At 33.6% G+C, this 23,841-nt stretch overlaps 2 protein-coding genes across 2 annotated transcripts in view; both read right to left on the bottom strand.

The window, feature by feature from the left end:
• Positions 1 to 4,119: 4,119 nt before the first annotated feature.
• On the bottom strand, positions 4,120 to 11,952 carry LOC139482098 (von Hippel-Lindau disease tumor suppressor-like). Its single transcript, XM_071265762.1, has 3 exons — positions 11,507 to 11,952; positions 5,692 to 5,754; positions 4,120 to 4,463 (listed from the first exon to the last, which is right to left on the bottom strand). Exons 1-3 carry the CDS (start codon positions 11,835 to 11,837, stop codon positions 4,426 to 4,428), a joined length of 432 nt encoding a protein of 143 aa, XP_071121863.1. The 5' UTR covers positions 11,838 to 11,952; the 3' UTR covers positions 4,120 to 4,425.
• Positions 11,953 to 18,041: 6,089 nt separating this feature from the next.
• The window catches only part of LOC139482095 (uncharacterized), a 33,215-nt gene continuing 27,415 nt past the window's right edge, over positions 18,042 to 23,841 (bottom strand). Inside the window, exons 2-3 of the mRNA XM_071265759.1 lie at positions 20,057 to 20,101; positions 18,042 to 19,085 (exon numbers count right to left, since the gene is read on the bottom strand). Of these exons, the coding sequence (XP_071121860.1) occupies positions 19,048 to 19,085; positions 20,057 to 20,101 (83 nt within the window). The 3' untranslated portion in view covers positions 18,042 to 19,047. The remainder of the gene's footprint in view (positions 19,086 to 20,056; positions 20,102 to 23,841) is intronic.

Below are 23,841 nucleotides of genomic sequence, written 5' to 3'. Positions count from 1 at the left end.
GTAAGTATTTGCATCTTTCATCTTTGAAATAATTACATGACATGATATAATGGTATTCATCACCAATATCGGCTGAGGCGCAAAGGTGACACAATCTTTCAAATCTTGGGATGTTGCGCCACCTTCCCGTCTCAATGGGCAAACGGTTATTCCCACATCTAAATTTACATAAGGTTATTAATAAATTAAATGGTAGTACTGATAAATAGTGTTCAAATTTAAAAACATTTTTGTACAATCTATAACACAACCCCTTGGGCGAATTGTTCATTTCTGTTGACCATTCTTGAATGAACTGATCTCTTAATCTTTGCTGAACACTCAATACAACCCAACGTTTCTCAAATAAGTTGTGACTTTGCCATATATTTGACATTCCACAGTCATCAAAAATGTTCTTTGTATATAATATCCATTTACTATCATAACCATAGTTATTGAGATTTACAAATAACAGCTTATATAATAAACATGATAGTTTGCTCTCTTTCCCTTCTTGTAAACGACACCAGAAATTAATCATACGTGACTTGACGGTAACTGAAATCGGGTATCTTCCCAATTCCCAATAGACCATAAAATTGGGGGTTGAATTTTTTAACCTCAATATATGTTTTCAAAAACGCAAATGAACTCTCTCAAGAATATCTAAATTTTCAAATCCCCATATCTCACACCCATAAGTTAGTATAGGAACAATAGCCTTATCAAACGGCATATCGAGTTGGCACTTGATCGACAAGTTATTTTATCTGGATTTTTTTATTACAGCATACATTGCTTTAAACGCCTGGTCACGTAGATATTTTCTGGTGGAAAGAAATGAGCCACTTCTAGAAAAAATAATACCAAGATATTTATAGCTACTGACTATCTCAATTTATTTCAATCTATATTAAAAAACAAATTTCTAGGTATTCTACCTTTTGAAAATATCATAATTTTCGTTTTATTCATATTTATTTTCAATTTCCATTGTTTACAATATTCTGAAAATTTGTCCAACATACATTGTAAATCATGGCTAGATTCAGCAAGTAGTATTGTATCATCAGCATTCAATAACAGAAAAAAATTAAAATATACAAAAAGTTCATTTTCAATGTCTTTTGTTACAGACTGAATTCCTTCAATATTAGAATTTTCTAAAAATTCTTGTAAATCATTTAGATACAAGGAGAAAAGTAAAGGGGAAAGGCAAAGACATCAGAAACTTCTGAATTATGAACAATTCTAGATTTGACATCATCATACATATTTTTAATAATTCTTAGAAATTTTCCGTTCACATGGTTTAGTATCTGTTTGAAAAATAATGAGTTTCGATGAATAAAATCAAAAGCTTTTTCGAAGTCGACAAATACACAAAATAGTTTCTTCTTTTTCACCCGTAATAATTCAAATAAAGTATATAACCTTGCCGGTTTTCATTTAACATGTTATAATTTTCAACAAAATCCCCAAGTCTGTCGTTAAGAATTGACGTGAAATCTTTCCCTAGACATGACAAAAGTGTAATCGGCCTATAATTTTTTGCGTCTAATTTACTCCCCTTGTTTTTGAAAATAGGTATTACATTTCCAATAATTAAGCCAAGCCTCAGGCAGGATTCCCGTATCAAATACAATATTAAATAAATGTACATGAATATCAACCATACAATCAAGAGAAGAAGCAATATATTCATTAATAACTTGGTCTTCACCCGGAGATTTATTATTTTTTAGGTTTTTTTTGTTGATGTACAGGTAGTTAATTTTTACCTTATAGCGGATAAATATAATTTAAAGAGAAATTGGTTAACATGTGATTAGAGGACAACCATTTGATATTCTGGTGGTAGTGGTAGTGGTAGTGGGTGGTACAGGATCGAGGATTTGTTTTTGATCGGTTATTTATTTTTGAAAACAAGGAGGACTGATTATTTATTTTCTGCACTGTTGAAGCAAGATTTTTTATTTTCATTCTAGAACAAGGGACTTTCTATTTTCACAAACATATTTAAAGTATTTTCAAATTCATTTTTTTATTCTTAAATAAAATAAAATAAAATAATATAAAAAAGAAGATTGGGTATTATTGCCAATGAGACAACCACAAAAGACCAAAATGACAAACATTAACAACTATAGGTCACCGTACGGCATTCAACAATGAGCAAAGCCCATACCGCTTAGTCAGCTATAAAAGGCTCCGATAAGACAATGTAAAACAATTACATGTATAGGCAATCCATTCTGTACCATTTAATCAGAATTAAAATTGAGAAAGGTCTATATTATTTATGATTTATGTCATTAAAATGTATAAAAAGCAAAAAAATAACAAGAAAACAAACCTTACATGCAACGAGGAAGTACGTTGTGATGACAGCCGTTGTTTACTTTACAGATAAACAATTTGAGTTATCGCTCTTTTCCTTTGCTAAATCCGGTAAAATATGGATTTGATTAAAAAGTATATTTTTTAAGACTTCTCTTTCCGGTTTCAAGAGCGCAATTATTCGTAATGCATTTTCCATAGGGTACCACTAGTGTTCCGTATTTTTTTTTCTCGAAGACTACACAAACTAGGGGAAAACTGGTGGCAGTTCCTGTTACAAGAAATGCTAGTGTTGCATTACAACTAAAAAAGAATATAGGGTCATGCGGCTCAAATTGACTTAAACATGTTAAAATGCAGTTGAAAAAAATCGTCTACTTTTTTCGCTTAATGAAAAAGGCATACTTTTAATAGCTCCGACGTGCAGAAATTGAAGATATTTTCTATACTTCGTAAAATGTGAATATGATTTTCGGCAATTTTAAAACCTAATTGGATAAGCTTTCGATTCAAATGTAATTCCAATCATGTATCAACCAATCAGAAGCCGTATAGGATTCTAATCTGAGTAGGGGTAAAATGAAAACAAATAATTGCGCTCTTGTAACATATAGACCTCTGCCTCCATATTTTAAAGATATATTTTTTCTTTAATTCACGATTGGTGTTTTTTTATACTGTCGTTTCTGAATTCCTTTTTACAATGGGCCATTCCAGTTGATTTCTGACAGGTGGGGATGGATGGGGAGAATTTTGTTTATACGTATCAGAAAAAAACATCATGAAAAACTACCCATCAGATCTAAAAATTAAGACCTATCAGAAGTAGAGTTTCTGTTCATATTGGGTGGATGGCCTTTCATGGGAAAAAATGACCTATCAGAATTTTTTACTGCAAGGATTGTACCCATCAGAATTTTAAATACAATACCAGATAATGCATGATACGTAACTGTCTACATTCAAAAGCACCCCTAAGATCTGACATAGGAATTTTTGTAACCCCTAAGATGTAATTATTTTAAATTATTTACTGCTGCAAGACACTCAGAAGTTTTTTGCGTATAAGTGTACGTGTCAGATGAAAAAAACAAAATTTTCACCCCTAAGATGTATAAATTTTACACCCCTCAGAGAGGACCATCCAACCCCCTTTAGCAGATTTTAACTGGAATGGCCCAATTTCCGTTGTATCTTTACATCTTGTTCTTTTCAAATACCAGGCTCCAGTCTTCTGGTGAAATTTGGTATTTAAAAGAGTACAGAAAACTCTAAAATGTAAGCTTTGCATTTATTTAGTTAGCAATGGTTGGGGTGGTATGTTAACAGAATAATAAAACAAGCCTGCGTTCAGTAAGCTCTACATGAGTAGTGATTTTAGCCTGCATTATTGGGGCTTCTACACTGTCAAAAAATCATGAAATAACATTTTTGTAATGTATATTGATATAATAATCCAAATCTTCTATAAATGGTAAAGACAGAAAATTTGTGGCGGTTTTTTGTGTTATCCTTTCATTGTTACAACTTCCAATGATTTCTCAATATAAAAATTATCTTCAAATCTTATCCTTTCCAGAAACAGGTCTTCTGGTAAAATATATGGTTATAAATAGGGTACAGATAAGCGAACACATTCTAACATGTTTATAGCATTAATTCAGCAATCGTTGGGATGGTTTGTTAGGCTGAATAGTAAAACAAGTCTGCTTTCCGTTGACTGTAAGTTGTACATGCGTAGTGATTTTAGTTTCCATTTGGGGGCTTTTTTACTGTCTAAAAATAAACAACGTTTCATGAGATGAAAGTTTTATTGTAATTTTTTTTAAAACAGAATAATAACAACATAAAATATTGCAACATACGATATGATAAAAGCATGAGATTCTTGTGTTTTAAAAGATAGGGACATCACATATATATTTGATAAAAAAAAATATGAAAATGCTAATCTCAGTTTTCACTAGCTGGAGGCAACACTAAAACACCTCTGACTGTCAGACTTGAGTATTAAACGTTTACTTCGAGCGAGAGAAAGATTCTGTCCTTGACCATTGTGTTGACGTTTCCATGCAAATAACATGCTAGCATCAAGTTCTTTAATCAGTTTCTAAGTTTCCTTCGAACCCATGCTGGACAACCTGAAAAAAATAAAGATATTAAATTAATTTATGCGGAAAGGGCACTATTAATTAGGAATGCCAAACTAGAGAAAAGGAAAATGCCCAGCATATTTATAAGTTGATATGTGTTGGTACCACAGGCACTTGTCTCAGAAAAAAATTCCTTTATACATATAGGATTTTATTTTCTGAGACGAGTGCCGGTGGTTGGTACCTATCACTTGTACTTTGACCGATAATGGTTACATTTTATAAATTGTGACTTAGATGGAGAGTTGTCTCATTGGCACTAGTACCACATCTTATATCTTTACAGTGCTTTCCATCCTTTAATCAAATTCCCAAATATTGTACTCGTCTTTAATAAGTATGACTGTTAAATTAGCTACTGCATTTTAAACAACAAACAATAACACATATTTTCCGTTACAATGATAAAAACTGTTTTTTGTCAAACTTATGTCCCTTCATTGATGATGGCGGTCAAAAAATAAATAAAACATGGATACTCCACTCGCACTATCATATCAGTGGACCATGAAATTGGGGTCATAACTCTAATTTAGCATTAAAATTAGAAACATCATATCAAAGGGAACATGTGTACTAAGTTCAAGTTGATTAGACTAAAACTTGATAAAAAACTACCTTGACCTGACCAAAAACTTTCAACCTGAGGCAGGACAGACGGACGGACGAACGAACGAACGGACTAAAGAACGGACGCACAGACCAGAAAACATAATGTCCCTCTACTATCGTACACATAATACACAACTCTGAAGAGCAGACATAACGGGAAATGGTCATGCGTATTGCCAAAACTAAGACAAGGAATCAGGGCTATGCATGAGGGAGACATATCCCTAAAGTTTCAATATTTATAAGAATCAGGCAATTTAAAAATTAAAAAAAAAACATGGTGACTTTGACTTTCATCACTCTCACCACGTAAAACACTTTGCTTAAAAGCTTTATTGTTAGAAGCAACCCTTATCAAGACAATTATCATAGGAAACATATAACTAAGCTCTAAAAAATCATAACAAAGGGGAGATGTATGTTCTATATGTATAGGCGCTGCTGGGAAGTTGCTCAGAGAAATGGAAAGTTCACAATTCTAAAGCAGATATCATCCTTTTTTCGTATATTTTATTCAAAATTTAAACCGATCCTGATAAGGATAAGGAGCATATCAAAAAATTGTCATAAAAACGATTCTGATATTCTGATTATTACTTTTTACCTTTTGCTTCTCCAAAAGACTCGATTCCTTTATTGTGATCTTCTGTATCGTCTATATCTTTTTCTAAATGAAAATAAAATATTCGTAGACATTACATTTCTTATGTTTCTTGTGAGAGGGTGTGAATATGGTTTTACACAATCGAGAATAATGGGATAAAAATATAATGAATAGATTGAGAAAAATGCATAATGAAAATATGAAAAGGAGAAAAATGAGGTGTTAAAAGAAAATAAAGAATAATGACCAATAGCATAAAGAATAGAGAAAAATGGCCTATATATTATATATATGTAGAACTCGGAACCACGATGGTCACGCTGTAGTTCGATAGTCCACACTGAAGTGCGTTGGTTCACACGCTGAAGTGCGATGGTGACATTGTGACGCTATCGTGTTGATAACTACGCTGAAGTGCGATGGTCTGTCTGCCTATGACATAGAGTAAAAGGCAAAATTATTTGCATGAGCAGTTTAAATAAAATAAAATCATTAAGATTTGACAAAAGTAGCTGCTATCCTCGCATTTGTAAGATCTTTTAATTTCTGTTGAAAACAAACCAAAGACTAAATAAAATTTTGATTTTTTTCATTGTAATTTTTAATTTGCCAATTCTCCGATTAGCACGTAGTAGTGTAAAGTCAGAATATAGGGTGTTCAAGAGGCGAAATAAATAAAAAAGATTTAGCGTGTATGTCCATATAATAGTACTAATCAGGTTATATCTCACTTTATAAGAAATTGTTTACAACAAATATTCATCCATGTATACATACCTAGCCTGGTGGTTATATAACTTTACGATTACGATTATCATACTCAGCATTTAACCAATAAAAGTGCTGGATTATGTGTTTTTATTTGCATAAATCTTGTACTCAGAGTTCTGAATATTTTTTTATAACCAACGGCCCCAGTGGCGGATCCAGGGGGAGGGTTCCGGGGATTGAAACCCCCCTTTTATTGGACGATCAATGCATTTGAATGGGGACATATAGTTGGAACACCCCCCTTTTTGTCCTGGGTTGGGAACCGGTCCCCCTTTTTAAAATGGCTGGATCCGCCCCTGGCCTGATGACGGAACAGTGTCCACGAAGTAAAAAAATGGAAATTACAGTTATGCTTGACTAATAGCGAGCCTTGTAAATTATTCCTCGAAAAAACCTGATGGTGATAAATTGGGAAATACACATAGGGACCAGTCAGATTAATTCCGGACTAAAATGTTGCAAACAATTAACACTGTAACCGCAAGCGAATAGGACTAGAGCGACGGTGTTCTTACAAAACAGGATTTGATTTCTCTCTGGGAAAAAAAACTGGATATAGCAAAAGCACTGCTAATACTAGTAATTATTTTTTCCTCATTACAATCACGTGACGCTTACTTAAAGATAAATCACAACTGATATTTAGATCAGTACACTTTATTCATCATGGAAAAAGTTGGCGGCATAATTTCAAACACTGGATAGCACACTTGCTAACCAAGTTCATCTTCCAGCCGCGTGGATCCCCCTAATTTACTGCCTGACATGGTTGAAAAAAGAATATATAACTTCCATATGTAATGCTCAAAACTGTTCGGGTTTCTTTCTTTTCTCCTTCATTTCCTTTGTGAGCACGAAAATTTCATCTACAAAACCTTATCCTCCTGCTTGCAAATCGATGTTGTATTTAAATGGCGTTATATTTGAAAACGTCACAATATTCAAACGTCATGTCAATCCATCGCACTTCAGCGTGCAGGGCCGTAACTACCTATGAGGCAGGAGAGGCAGCTGCCTCCCCTGAATTTTCTACACCAAAATTTGTTTTTGAAGTAATAAAATGATATATTGACAATATGTACACGAAGAACTTGAATTTATATTATATACAACAAAAGTTTACAGTTTTACCATAGTTTTAACAGTGATATCATGATATGTGATATATGTCATTTTCCGGACTTTTGATCGACAGTGAAACGTTTCAGTATTATTATTTTTTTTCGTGTGGCCGTCCGTCATGTTATTCGTTATTCGTATGAGAACACATATGAAACTTTACTTTAGACAATTTTGAATAAAACTTAACTGTTCACATTTATTTAGGAGCTAAATTAAGCAGAGGAAGTAAGTTCCCTTTGTATTGTGAATCTTTTATGATATCGAAATTCGTTACCGGCTGAATTTAACGTCTCCCGATCGTACGAGAACAACAATGACATTATGGTCAATGCCTTAGTAGTTTAACACTCCCATTCGTTGTAGCAGGGACTTTCTATACTAAGTATATACTAGTATAGAAATATTATCTGGTTGTAGTTATATACATGTCTGTTCAGCTTTCAACAATATTAAAATTTAAGGTCCTCGATAAAAAGAATATCTTGCGTTCTATGATCTTGCTTTATATATTTTTTTAACTTACCAGTTTGATTTCTAACAAAATAATCTTTAAATACAGATAATAATTGTTTGCATAAAAATTGCTTCCAGGATCCAGCAATACTGATGGAAATCGAAGGAAAACAGGTCATTTTTAGCCACTGATTTTATTGAGAGAAAACCAAAAAAATCCGCGGTCACGATGTATTTAATGTTAATAATTATAGGCCAAAGTACGGCCTTCAGGACGGAGCCTTCGCTCACCCCGAACAGCAACCTCAGCTTGTTTTTGCATAAACATTGCTTCAAGTTGTAAACAATACTGATGTTTCCTAAAGTAATGAAAAAAGGTCATTTTTAGCCATTTTACTGAGAGAGAAAAATCGGTGGGGGGCTGCGCCCCCAACCCCCTAATCTTAAGGGCCTCAATCGGCGGCCTCCAAACCCCTGCCTCCCATGAATTCAAACCCTAGTTACGGCCCTGGCGTGACCATCGCACTTCCGCTCCCCCATCGCACCTCCGAGTCCTACATATATATATATATAAGTACGTCTGAGTCAGTGATAACTCTACAACAGATGTATCCATCGGATCACCAGCAATGATGGTGATACATGGCTGTGTACATAATGTATATACAACTCGTCTAAACATCAACCCAACAATGTTAGATCTGTAGATTTGCTTTCGCAAATTTTTTGTTCTTCCCTCGCGGGATTCGAACCCATGCTACTGAGATATCGTGACACCAAATCGCCTGCACTGCAGCGTTTAGACGAGTTGTATATACATGATGTACACAGCCATGTATCACCATCATTGCTGGTGATCCGATGAATACATCTGTTGTAGAGTTGTCACTGACTCAGACGTACTTATAAATATAATTATTTTCTGTGACTGTATCTTGCATTAATTTGTAGGATCCTTTACTATAGATAATTGAGCTGATCTGTAACAATATCATCTCCATGCCTTATATCTCATGTACTGTAGTACGCCGCTAGATTAAAACTGACGAGGAAAGGTAACACACGGCCAGCGAAAGCTCTTTTTTGAGAGCCCAGGTGGTCGTGTGGTCTAGCGGGACGGCTGCAGTGCAGGCGATTTGGTGTCACGATATCACAGTAGCATGGGTTCGAATCCCGGCGAGGGAAGAACCAAAAATTTGCGAAAGCAAATTTACAGATCTAACATTGTTGGGTTGATGTTTAGACGAGTTATATATAAGTATGTCTGAGTCAGTGACAACCCTACAACAGATGTATCCATCGGATCGCCATCAATGATGGTGATACATGGCTGTGTACATAATGTATATACAACTCGTCTAAACATCAACCCAACAATGTTAGATCTGTAAATTTGCTTTCGCAAATTTTTGGTTCTTCCCTCGCCGGGATTCGAACCCATGCTACTGTGATATCGTGACACCAAATCGCCTGCACTGCAGCCGTCCCGCTAGACCACACGACCACCTGGGCTCTCAAAAAAGAAGCTTTCGCTGGCCATGTGTTACCTTTCCACGTCAGTTTTAATCTAGCGGCGTACTACAGTACATGATATATAAGGCATGAAGATGTTATTGTTACAGATCAGCTAAATTATCTATAGTAAAGGATCCTACAAATTAATGTAAGATACAGTCACAGAAAATAATTATATTCATAAGTACGTCTGAGTCAGTGACAACCCTACAACAGATGTATCCATCGGATCGCCATCAATGATGGTGATACATTGCTGTGTACATAATGTATATACAACTCGTCTAAACATCAACCCAACAATGTTAGATCTGTAAATTTGCTTTCGCAAATTTTTGGTTCTTCCCTCGCCGGGATTCGAACCCATGCTACTGTGATATCGTGACACCAAATCGCCTGCACTGCAGCCGTCCCGCTAGACCACACGACCACCTGGGCTCTAAAAAAAAGAAGCTTTCGCTGGCCATGTGTTACCTTTCCACGTCAGTTTTAATCTAGCGGCGTACTACAGTACATGATATATAAGGCATGAAGATGTTATTGTTACAGATCAGCTAAATTATCTATAGTAAATATAGTATATATATATATTTTTTTTTTAGAAAACAGAAATGAAGGACACCCAATTTAGACCCTCGTGTCATATGTTTTTTTCTCATTTAGTCACATGGGTTGGCCTTCAGTCAATGATTGATTGATAGTGGTTTCCGCCCAGCAGCACAGAAAGGCTTTGATCAACGAGATTGAGAAAACATTTCACATTGATCAAAATATACTAGCGCGATACATACTTTACTATACTAAACAACCTAAATAACCCAACACATCTTACCATATATGGTAGTTTTACAATTTCCCCGTCTTTCTACCAATTTGATTTTGGAAATATAGTACGTTTTTAATGTTTGTAGAACCTTGAAATCAATGCAGACGTCACAGAGAAATTTTGGTTTTATTGGCGACAATGGAGATTTAAACCAAAAGTAAAAAAAATATCAGAAGTCAGCGATAAGGCAATTTCAAATTGATCATTATACGAATTTAATTAAGAAAATAGAATGTTTTGCTAAGCGTTAAAAATGTGTTGTTTTTTTTAGATAACAATAATTAAATTTTAATAAGAAATCTAATGTTCACAGAATTTAGTGTCTATGACATCAAAAACATAGTGCATTCAACATAATCATTTTATTTGATTTAAAGTTATTTGCAAAATATTTTATTCTCAAAAGAAATAGACTTAGTAGAGATCGTGCGTTTCTTTTGTTTATCTATATTATAATATGTTTTATTATAAGTATGCGTGATTTTTCGACAGCTTTGCTTTGTCTTACGATCCGTCTGATTTAATTCTCATTTCTAAATTACAAAAAGAAGCATTCAATTCTGAAGGGCTAACTTCTAAATAGTCATAGTACATGTGTATATATAGCATATATCATTTTCTTTTCTTTGTTTACTATTAAAAGATTATACCTGGGAACAGTATATCTATGTCAATATATATAATATGTTCCTGATTAAACATATTAGTATAATCTTAAGTACTATGATGGAAATTGCTCTCTTATTTTAATTGTATCGTACGCAATACTTTTTCTCTTTGAAAACACCCAAACTTTAAAGTTATATGATCGGATCTTCTAGAATTGACGATACTACTCAAACAGGTTAACAAAAGCTAGAGTATTTATTGTTTAATTACATTTAAATTTAAAAAAAAAAAATGACGAACACGCACATTAAAGACAAGCCCATTCAAACTTAAGGGACTAACCTGTACGGACTACCTGTTGACATGACTTATATTGAATTTTGGTAGTTCTATTTCAATCATTTCGTCATGTATCTGTATTCCTTCAATAGCATATTATACATGTATCGATCTTTTACGCTAAAAAAAATGACGGCTACCACAGTCTAGAAATTGCGAACAAAATTGATAAAACTTTACCTTTGTCAGTTATGTTTGTCACGTCTGTTGGATTATCGATATATACTCTTTCGTGTGTCGTTGGATTGTGTCGAGGATAGAACACTGGATTTTTATCAATCGGAAGAATCTTTCCTGTCGTTGGGTCTTGGGCCGACCATGGATGTTCTTCGTATGTCTTCATACTGTGCGTTCCGTTCGGTTCAATATCAGCGTATTTTATTTTTTGTCCTTCAAAATTATGCCAGTAAATACTCGCTACACACGTTGATCTGTTTTCAAATAAGGTATAGGAAACTTTGCCTCCTTGTAGAGATTTGACAATTGGCCGGTCTGCGTCTATTTTTTCCATTTTGTTTTATACAGTTATTGATGTAAACATATTTTACCACAATGGCGTATACCTACGGTCGACTACAAACTAGTGATTGATTTTTTTAAATCTCCATCGCTAATAAGTAATTATACAAATACATGTACTGTGTATTTTAATATGTGTTGATGTACAGGTAGTTTAAATGTTTACCTTATAGCGGATAAATTAAAGAGAAATTGGTTAATAGGTGATTATAAGGGACGACCATTTTGATATTCGGGGGGGGGGGGGGGGGGGGGGGGGGATTACAGGATGATTTGTTTTTAATCGGGTATTTGGTTATTTATTTTTGAAAGCTAAGAGGACTGATTATTTATTTATTTTTTGCACTGTTGAAGCAAGATTTTTCATTTTCATTCTAGAACAAGGGACTGACTTTCTATTTTCACAATCATATTTATAGCATTTTTAAATTCATTTTTTTTTTCTTAAATTAAATAAAATAATACATGTATAGGCAATCCATTATGTACCATTTAATCAGAAATAATCATCCTCCTCTGCGGAAATGAATCTTCTTAATTCCAAATTGCATATACCATGAGTATGTATACATCAGTGGCGGATCCAGGGGGAGGGTCCCCCTTTTTTTGGGCGATCAATGCATTTGAATGGGGACATATAGTTGGAAACCCCCTTTTTGTCCTGGGTTTGGAACCCCCCTTTTTAAAATGAATGGATCCGCCCCTGTACATATATGCATACATGCACGGTATTACAGTTGGGCTGTAATTAGCCTCTTTAAAAAGTATTAACAAACATTTGTATCCTGAGCAGATCGTTAAAAAAGTTAACGAAGGATTTGGGAGCCTCAGAAGGGCCCAAGAGGCTTTAGAACAAATGACGCAAAAGCATGCTTTCTATTGGCTATCCTTAGATCATTTCTTAATCTGAAAACGCATATTCTGTTTTAACAATTTTTTGGTCTCAAAGCAAAATGTATAGATCCAGTGAAACACTTTCAGTATTTATAGGGACAACATCAAAAGACAAATATGTAGGATAAAGCAAAAGTGTAATCCACATAGTCAAGTATGTGGCTGCTGTTTTTGTTTTGTTTTTTGGTGAAACACATGCAAAATTTTAATCTTTTATACCTGTAAATTATGCCGGGTTTTTTTTCTTCAAGTTAAGTTAAGAGGGGACTGATTATCAGTGATATGTGAAGAAAGTTTATATAACAGATTTCAATTACAACTTGATGTAGCTCCTAACTGGGATACAATTTAAATTAGTTAAAAATTATGAAAAAATAGCTAAAAAGTCTAAAATAAAATAAAACTCATAATCAAAATTACTAAATATCAAAAGGAATGAAACGAAAAATCAGGAGACACTCGCCGTGAAAACATTTTGATATTAAGACAAGCTTTTGGTTTTGAAATTCCCTACATGAGGCAATTGCCCTATAATGTAGTTACAGCACTGTAATAAAAGTTAGGTAAGTGTTCCTGAGACAATATACCTCAAGTTAAATGAAACCCATTTTCAGACATTTCAAGTATATTTAAATGATATTCATACTTTTATAATTAAAAGATTTGGGAAGTGTCTCCCGATTCTTTTTCTGATAAAAAAATATGAACTTAATGAAGAATCTGGTGTCATCTCATACTGTCGAATAGTATTTATAAAATGGTTAAAAAAGCCCGCCGAGTTATTTATTTTCAATACGTTGTAAGTCAAAATTATTTATTTTCAAATTACCACAAAACAAACCGTTTATTTTTGGGATTAACAATACTGAGTAATTTATTTTCAAAATCCTACTCCCATGGAAATTAACTTTTCCCATCGGAAGATTTTCCCACATGAGAATAATTTTCGTCCCAAAGAAACAATGTTTCTTCCCATGGGAACAATTTGTTCTTCCTATGGGAACATATAATATTACAATGGGAACATTATTTTCCATTTAATTTTCGTCCCCAGAAAAATTACAATTTGTAAAGTTGTAAATACTGGATTTATGTTAAATTATTAAAGTCAGCAGGTTCTCTGCAAGAATTCTATATGGTTTTGTATAGAATGAACTCATTCAGAACATGTATGAAATATTTGCCATAAAACAACATTCAATTGAATTCTATTGAAAATTGCACATTTCATGAAACTCATTATCCAGTAGAATATGAAGCAATGAGAAGAAAGTTAAAGGGACATCTGAAGGACACCTCCGTGTGCGGGAGTTTCTCGCTGCATTGAAAACCTATTGGTGACCTTCTGCTGTTGACTGTTCTATGGTCGCATTGTTGTCTCTTTGACAAATTCTCCATTTCCATTCTCAATTTGATTGAAACAGCTGCGACAATATTTTTCTTCTTTTTTTTTCCAACTTTCTGTTGATAAAGAAAGGAAATCAAAACGAAATACTTCTACCTAGCAAAATTTATTACATAAATACACGGGAAATATACTTTTAATCAGCTGCAGTGACAGTTTGGGACACATGGGATTTTTTTGATTTTTTAATAATCTATTGGTGGACAATTTTTTTGGATATCTTGTCAACCGACAAAGTTAAATTTACCAGTTATGGAATGACAAATCTGCCCCGGACCGTGTTTAATGACAACAGCTGAACATCAGATTCCGTACTTAGGAATGATGCAAATTGACAAGTAATTTTTTTTCAGGAACGTAAACTACACATATTTGATACCTTTTATGCATCTATGTCCAGTCATGCCTTAGATAGTTAATATAAAAAAGAAGATGTGGTATGATTGCCAATGAGACAACTCCCCAAGAGACCGAATTCCACAGAAATTAACAACTATAGGTCAAAAATTTCAACAATAAGCAAAGCTCATACCGCATAATTAACTTTAAAAGGTCCCGAAATGACAAATGTAAAACAATTCATACGAGAAAACTAACGGCCTTTTATGTAAACAAAAAATTAAGGAAAAACGAATATGTCACACACCAACAAACAACCACCACTGAAATATAGGCTCCCGACAGGGGACAGTTACATACATTCAGCATGTGGCGGGATTAAACATGTAAGCGTGATCACGCCCCTCCTCCAACTTAGGACTGTGGTGTAACAGTACAATATAAGAAAGAACTATTGAAATCAGGTGAAAGTACGTAACTCATCAGGTGGATACAACTTGAAATCCATCTAACAAAAACAGAGTGGACGTGGCCAGGTACTTGTATATCCCAACAACAAAAAGACATTAAGTACATATCTAAGTGTACTCGTAGTTACTGACAGCTAGTTCAAAGCCACTAACAACTAATAAAAAAAGCATGCATGCAAGACTTAAGGTGGTACCCAACACCTTAGTAAATGTAATTTGGCTCGCTTGATTTTCAGAAAATTTTGGCAAAGTATTTACTTTGACCCTTTGACAAAAATATAAAAATTTCGAGAAATTTAAACCAAGCATTCTATTAGAAAAATTACACTGGTTACTAGTATGTAGCAGTTTGACAAACACTATTTTTGATCATTCAGAAGCTTAATATTCCATTTACAGCGCAACGTAATTAAAACGTTCAGCTGATTTTACAGAGTTATCTGCCTGTAATGTTAGGTACCACCTTAAACTTTGCTAGATGCATCGGTTTGTCTTGTCTCGAGTAGTCTTTGTTGTTCAAATGTTGGCAAAATTTAGAGTAAAAATCGATTAGATGCATCTTACTGAGGCCCCTCCCATCTTACTTTTAGATGGTAATTAAGTTTGTATAGTTTGCACAAGTTATCATTTGAACAAATATAATTTGCATTTTTGATTTTGTACAAATTGCAACTTGCCTTTACATATTACAATTTGTACAAAAATTTGACTAAAATTAACTTATGACTTGTACTTAAAAATATCAAGAGTAGAGAATTATGGGTTTAAAATTGCAGAATGGTTTTAGTTTAAACATGTTTTATTTGCTTAAATGTGCAAAAGGGATGAGACACAAGTTAATCAAACATTAATTTATAATTACATTAGATGTATGTTTCATTATAATACTTTATTCTGATTAGCTAACAGCACATCACGTGTTATTCCGTAAGCAATTGTATCACTCAATAATACTTTTCATTCATGATAGCACGTGGTCCCACAATAAAGTGCACAGGTGAATTAAATAAAAACAATATAAAATTCGTTTTTTCTTGATCATAGCTAAAAAAAATGTAATTATAAGTATTGAATACTTCTTTTTGTAACTTCATAGGGTTGTAAAAGCGTTGACCGTGCGCACATTTTTAGAATAAAGCGCTTCCGCGCTTCATACAAAATGTACTTCGGTCAACGCTTTTACACCCCAATGAATTTACAAAAAGAAGCATTCAATTCTTAAATAGTCTTCTCCGATAACAATTTATAACAATAGAACATTTACAAAGCATGCATACAAACAATACATTATATATATATAAATTATTATTTTATTTATAAAGAATATTTGAACTGTGAATTAAGAGATGGCGTGTGATGATATGAATGGTTATATACAATATGCATGTATTTGCACTTTATAATGTGCTATATTACACAATTAGAAACCTCTTAGACTCTTTAATAAATTCATATACATTCTTTACAATTCTCTCATTTTCAACATTAGTTATAAATACGTATCGCCGGAGGTTAAGATGTTCGAATTTAGTAGAGAGTTATCTGGTAACCAATGTAGATAATTTGGTTCTTATATTCGAATAATTAGGACAATAAAAAAAGACGTGACGTGAATCTTCGCACTTAGCACCACAACTACAAGACGGATCTGAAATAATGTTGACTCTGTTAAGATCATAATTCAAAAAAGAAGCTGAGCACCTAAGTTGTGTCAAAATAATATTGAGTTTACGATTGCCAAAGTCATAATGTTTTAGTACTTGGGCTTTTGAAATCAATTCAAGATTTTTTAGTTCGAATTTATCTAAAGAGTCAATGTTGCGTGTCCCCACATTAATGTTATTCCACAGTCGTATTGTTGAAGTTATGAAAGATTCTTGGGTTAATGAAAGTCTACAAAAAGGGTATATTATATCATTCCCATTACGTAATGCATAAACAGCTGTACTTTGGATTGTTGCTGGAATTGAATTGCAAAGATAGGTTGGTGCATTATTATGTTGAATATTAAAGAATAATTGTAACTTCCTTCTTTCTCTTCGTTCAGCTAGAGTTTCCAAACCAATCTCATCATAAACAATTCTATTACTTGTAGAAATAGGAAGACCTGTTACAATTATGGCTGCCTCGAAGGTTTTTCTTCAAGAGAAAAAGATTTCCCTTAGGGAATTTGCTGCATAAATATTTCCTTTGAGGAAAATCTATTTCCTTTGAGGAAATTATTTTTCCTTTGAGGAAACTTGCGGCTTCAAATTTTCCTTTGAGGAAATACTTTTTCCTGTGAGGAAATTTGTTGCTTCAAATTTTCCTTTGAGGAAATACTTTTTCCTGTGAGGAAATTTTTGACAAACACTTTTCCTTGAGGGAAAATTCAAGACAACAAAACCTAGTGACTAGGTCAGATGACACCTGTCAGTTGAACATGTACAACTTATAGATATATATTAGACCTATTGCTTATATTATCTGAGATTTGGACTTGACCACCAAAACTTAACCTTGTTCACTGATCCATGAAATGAGGGCGATATCAAGTGGAAACTGTCTGACGGGCACGAGGACCTTGCACGGTGCGCACATACCAAATATAGTTATCATATTACTTATTATAAGAGAGAATTTAACATTACAAAGAAATTTAACTTTTTTTTCAAGTAGTCACTGAACCATGAAAATGAGGTCAAGGACATGTGACTGACGGAAACTTCGTAACATGAGGTAACTGTATATATACAAAGTATGAAGCATCCAGATCTTCCACCTTCTAAAATATAAAGCTTTTAAGAAGTTAGCTAACGCCGCCGGATCACTATATACCGATGTTGAGCTTTCTGCAACAAAAGTCGCAGGCTCGACAAAAAACACAGTCAACTTTTGGAAAATAGAACGTTTTCTTTTTCTGCTACATTTATTCTCTCTTTTTTGCCAATCCGTTCCAGAAACGATATAAAGGGAGTTCAGCATGCATAAGTGTCACAAACTTTTACCTTGTAATCTAATTAATATAAAAATAGAGGAGTTCTAACGGGGAAATGTACATCAACCACTAGCATCCTTTTATGGTGGATAATAAATCAAAAACTTGAACTTCCGTATAAATGTTTTATTCATTTTTAGTCAACAAGTAACAAATGTTGCATACATGAAAATTATACGTTTTTAAAGCCTATTTTACAAGTGAAGTTTACATTCTGGACACTACCTTCTTTCATTGTGTTATTTGTGGAAATTCAGCATCATAAATTTGTAAAGTAGAAAATACAAACGTTCGATAAATATTGAGTCTTGTAGTTCCATTTTTATACTGCACTTGAAACACTTACTGTTGTTTTTATCTATCAAACGGTTAGTGCAATTTCGATTTCATGTCAAGTCACGGTTTTTTTTCACAATCTGGAGTTCGTTTAGTGATAGAAAATAAGGGTTATTTGTATACATAATAATTATTGAAAAACTTGACATCACTCAAAACAGATAACCCATGCCCCACTGGTTATTAACAGTTATATATATAGTTATAGCCTTTTCTCGTCCGTTTTTTTCTGTTTAAGACCGATGGAATTTATCACTGAAGAATAAAGAATGTTATTTGGCATAATGTCATCCAATAAGAGAAGCGTATTCTTAACCGATATATATAAATTTCATAAATATAATTGTAACAATTTAATAGATGCAATATCAAATCAGTATGGAGATCTAGGGGAAGTTAAGACGGAAACCAATCGGCAATCCTCGTGTGACTCCGCTAATCTCCTTAGATGAGGTACGGAATCGGCCGAGTTGTGACGAATGGACGGAAACATTTCAATTTACTTCTCTTGTTTCTCAGCTTCATACAAAAGTAAATTTATTTTAACATTGGCCTTATTTCATTTTATATATATATGCATGTGACACTAGTGCATTGCAAAATACAAAGTAGAAAAAATGCAAGAAAAGGCGTCATATATCCTGTCAGGAAACAAACTTGCACGTGAATAAACAAATATCATGATGCATGCATGGTCAGATGGCGGTCATTGTGAAATTGTTTAAGGTCATTTCGGACACTCAAATGTCAATGTTCAAATATGCATTATATAGACATCCTTTCATTTCGCTAGTTTCTTCCGGACCCATATTGGACATGCTGAAAAAGAAAATGCTCAAAAATTATACACAACAGCAAATGCAAATGACTTCTTTTGCAATTGTAAAAATTATGTATGTATGTTTCAGTTTCAATTTGTACTCCTTGTTGAATACTGCATGTGTGGTGATCTATATTTTCCTTCATCTACGTCTCTGGATGGTTGATACATGTAGCCGTGTCATTCATTGTCAATAATATTAAATCTCTTTATTTGAATAACGTGAGGGTATTCAAATTGCACATATTTTGATCGTTTCTCACCTACTCTCATTATCAGAAACATACTGTGTTTATTTTATCTAGGTATAAAATTATCCCTTTTTATTTCCAATTTATGGGCATTATGTTTTCTGGTCTGTCCGTCCGTCTATCCCGCTTCAGGTTAAAGTTTTGGTCGAGGTAGTTTTTTATGAAGTTGAAGTCCAATCAACTTGAAACTTAGTAAACATGTTTCGTATGATATGATCTTTTTCATTTTAATGCCAAATTAGAGATTTTACCCCATTTTCGGTCCTTTAAACATAGAAAATGATAGTGCCGATGGGGCATCTGTGTACTTTTGACACATTCTTGTTAACATATACATGTAGTTCCAAAACAAAACTTTGAATCCGTACTGAATCATAAAAGAAATGGATAAGAACCGACTTCCAAACGACGCAAAATTCTGTTACGATGAGTTCGTGGTATTTTCCTTCAAATTCATTAAAATCGAAAACGGATATTTTGTTTTATTTCTCCAAATTTTATAGAACAATTTGACATTAGTCTATTTTTGTAAACTGCATTTCTGAAAGACCTGCATAGATATATGAAAGTTAAAAACTGTTAAATTCTCCAAAAAAAAAAAATCAGATTTCAGTCACCTTTTTTGCAAAATGGTATGTGCGCAATATTGGAACTCGATGCAATTTGACCAATTTTGATGTTAATATCTTAAAAAAAATTACAATTATAACTCGATTTACCTTTTGCTTCTACAAATGACTGCAAACCCTTACTGCTTCCCGGATCTGTCAAAAAAAAAAATAAGAGTTATGAAAAATTGCTTATGGATTTATAAACGAGGATCTAAAAAGAATCAACATGAAAATTAAGATGTTTTAAACACAAATATATAGAAACATATCCAGTCTACATCTATAAGTCTAACAACGTTCTTTGAGATACAGAATTTATGCATTGCAGACTAGAATGAATGCATGTACAAACATTTAGCTACAAGTCATCATTAATACAATACATCGAATGGTTAACTCATCTTTTATTAATATTTGGGGTCCGCTGGTCACGGCGATCATGAGAAACGCTGGTCTTTTTTTGCAGTTTCAAAAACTTGCGTATAAACAAAGTGTGTGGCAGATTCATCTTGGAAGAATACAGAAGTGTGAGGGTAGGGTTTCTTAGTCCTTGTTTTCCCGAGAAAAAAAATGATTAACACTCTTTATCGAATCCCCAACAAATCATCATTAATTCCCGGATCCTGATAAGTATAAATCCCGAATTCTAGCGAAAATTAAAGCCGAATCTCAAATTCTAACAAAAATAAAGGTTTAAGGAGGTAGACCTTGGTTAAGGGAAATAACTCTTAAATCATCAGTACGTTTGTGTCAACCATTTTCAAAAATATATTCTAAACTACTAGGTTACATAGATTATTTTCAATCTGTTTCAGGTAAATGCTTAAAATACATTGATGAACTTGACTTTTACAAACGCTTAACTGATTTAAAGAGTTATCTCCCTGAACCAATGTCTACTCCCTTAAACCAGACATCTAGAAAAAAGGCCCTTCCGTCCAATAGAAATTGTCCGACCCGATTACAGTCAACACAATATATGTCCATGTACAGCTTTTCAATATATTAATAAATCAAAATTAAAGAAATTATTTACCCATTATTATTATCTGGTTGTTATCATTTGGTGCTTGTTTTCGATTTTTAAAATTGAGAAAGGAAATGGGGAATGTGTCAAAGCGACAACAACCCGACCATAGAGCAGACAACAGCCGAAGGCCCCCAATGGGTCTTCAATGTAGCGAGAAACTCCCGCACTCGAAGGCGTCCTTCAGCTTACCCCTTAAAAAATATATATACTAGTACAGTGATAATGGACGTCATACTAAACTCCGAATTATACACAAGAAACTAAAATTAAAAAGCATTCAAGACTAACAAAGGCCAAAGGCTCCTAACTTGGGACAGGAGCAAAATTGCGGCAGGGTTAAACATGTTTATGATATCTCAACCCTCCCCCTATACCTCCTAATGTAGAAAAGTAAACGCATAACAATACGCACAATTCAGTTCAAGAGAAGTCCGAGTCCGATGTCCGAAGAGTTAAAAAAAGAAAATAAATAAAATGACAATAATACAGAAATAACCGGCAACAGACTACTAGCAATTAACCATGTTAACTGACATGTCATCTCCAGACCTCAATCAACTGATTGCATGAAAGATTATGTCTTCATCATATGAATATCAGGCACAATCCCTCCCGTTAAGGGTTTAGTATCCTACTATCATAAAATATATATGAGAAGAACATAACCCGTGCCATGCCAACAACTGTTTTTTTTTTAAAGAAATGTGTTTAGTTCCGCCAAAATATGCAATCTTCAATGACCTGACAACAGTATCGTAACTATATCCCTTCTTAATAAGTATGTTTAAAGGTTTTGTAAGCTTTTGAGGTGAATACTGACATGTTTGTGCTTTGTAAAGAATATTACCATAAAAGATTGGATGTGAAATACCTGAACGTATAAGATGTTTGCATGTTATATTAACGAATTATTTCATTATATATACCGATGATAATTTAGTAAATGTTTTGACTAGATTGTGATATCGAAAACCCTGGTGTAATAATTTTTCAGTAATACATAAATTTCTCCATATAATAAATGGGAAAAAATTAACACATCAGTAGGCCTATATTATGTTATAGATAATGCATATTTTAAGGGTTTTCTTGTCGTAGAACACACCGAGGGGTGTCAGGATTGATCAAATGAGAGCCCGACAGCTAGTGTACAGATATTGAGAGTAAACATTAATTGCACATTGACATTAATGAAATACATGTAATTTGCTTTCAAAGTCCCTGTGATTCTGAAACTTTATTATGATTATACATGAATAATTTTTATATTAGGTCACATATCAATAATGTATAAGCTAGAGCGGATCCAGTTGTTCTTAAAAGGGGGTTCGCAACCCAGGACTAAAGGAGGGGTTTCAACTACATGTATATGTCCAAACTTCTTTGCGATGATCGTTCCAAAATACGGTAGTTTCAACCGGGTCCCGGAACCCCCTCTAGATCCGCCGCTGATGAATTACTGGTATTGAAAGGAATAAGATCTAAATAACAGGGCCGTTACTAGCCCCTTTTAATACTGAGGCAAAATATATGCGCCGAGCGTAGCGAGGCGAAAAATTTTTGGCGAGGGGTCTGCGTTAATAACGCAAAATCGTGCATTCTGAGAGTTTCCCGGACTCTTTCTTACATAGAAACGCAAATTATTTTTAGCTATTTTTTCGACAATATTCTGGTCTCAAAGCAAAAACATAGATTCATTGTTATTCAAGACTTTAAAGTTTTAGGGAAATTCAAAACATTAAAAGACCGATATGTAGGATAAATCAAAAATCGTAATTCTCATAATCATTAATACCGGATATGTCTGTCTGTTCTTGTCTTGTATTGTGCTGATTTGAGATTTTTTATGACTAGATTTAAATATAGTGACAGTCATTAGTGCAGTAATATACGTTAAATACTAGTATTGCTCAAGTCGACACTAGGAACCATATTGACCTTGTTTTACGGTATTTATGGTTCTTTCATTATTGAAGAACCTCCAGCAACTATCAAGATGAAGAACAGGAATAAAAACTTTGACCATTGATCATTTGTATGTTTTTCTATACATTGAAATTGTGTGCGATTAGCTTCCGTGTACGTGTACTTCATATTCCTTTATTTTCTGTTAATGGTCTTACTTTAATTTAAACCATGTCAGCTATCTAGTTTTATCCACAGGCGCTTGGGTATATGATAGTTTTTTTTTGTTTTTTTTTTTTTTTGTTGTTGATTACGATAATTATTCAATTTTCTATATTTATAATACATATCTATCACTTCTGTGCATATCTCACCTACAGAAAATACATAATTTTGCAATCCATACTAAGAAAAATTGGATATGATTTTATATACAAGAAAGGCAGTTTCGTATTCTTTGATATCAACTTCAATTCTCCATGCAGAAACGACCACTTTTTTCTGGGTCCAGTAGCATCGTATATTCTTAAAATATTTCTCGCATAATGCCTGGACATCGGCGGACGTGCAGCATTACACAGTGTGACACGTTAACAAATGAAAATCAACACTCAGACTAGTCACTTAGTAGGACAATAAATGAACAAAAGACAAACCCGGCACACAGAAGTACAAACAATAGACCATCAACTCTGAAAACCAAAAGTAAAATAGAAACATGGATTACGAAAAATATGCAGGGGCGATATCAGAGAGTGAAGAGAACTTAACAGCTTCCATTTGCAATTGATTATTTCCAAATGATCAAATTCTGGGTCTGGCAAGATAAGAAAGAGACAATTTCTAACTAGCAACTATAAGAACGTTCTGATAAAGTCAAACTATGTATTTCAAAAACAATCATCTTATCAGAATTATGTTAAGAACAACATCCCAAAAGAGACCAGCTTAGATGCTA

Source organism: Mytilus edulis, chromosome 7, assembly GCF_963676685.1.
Source record: "Mytilus edulis chromosome 7, xbMytEdul2.2, whole genome shotgun sequence".
Classification (NCBI taxonomy): Eukaryota; Metazoa; Mollusca; class Bivalvia; order Mytilida; family Mytilidae; genus Mytilus; species Mytilus edulis.
This window is presented reverse-complemented; position numbering and strand designations above follow the sequence as displayed.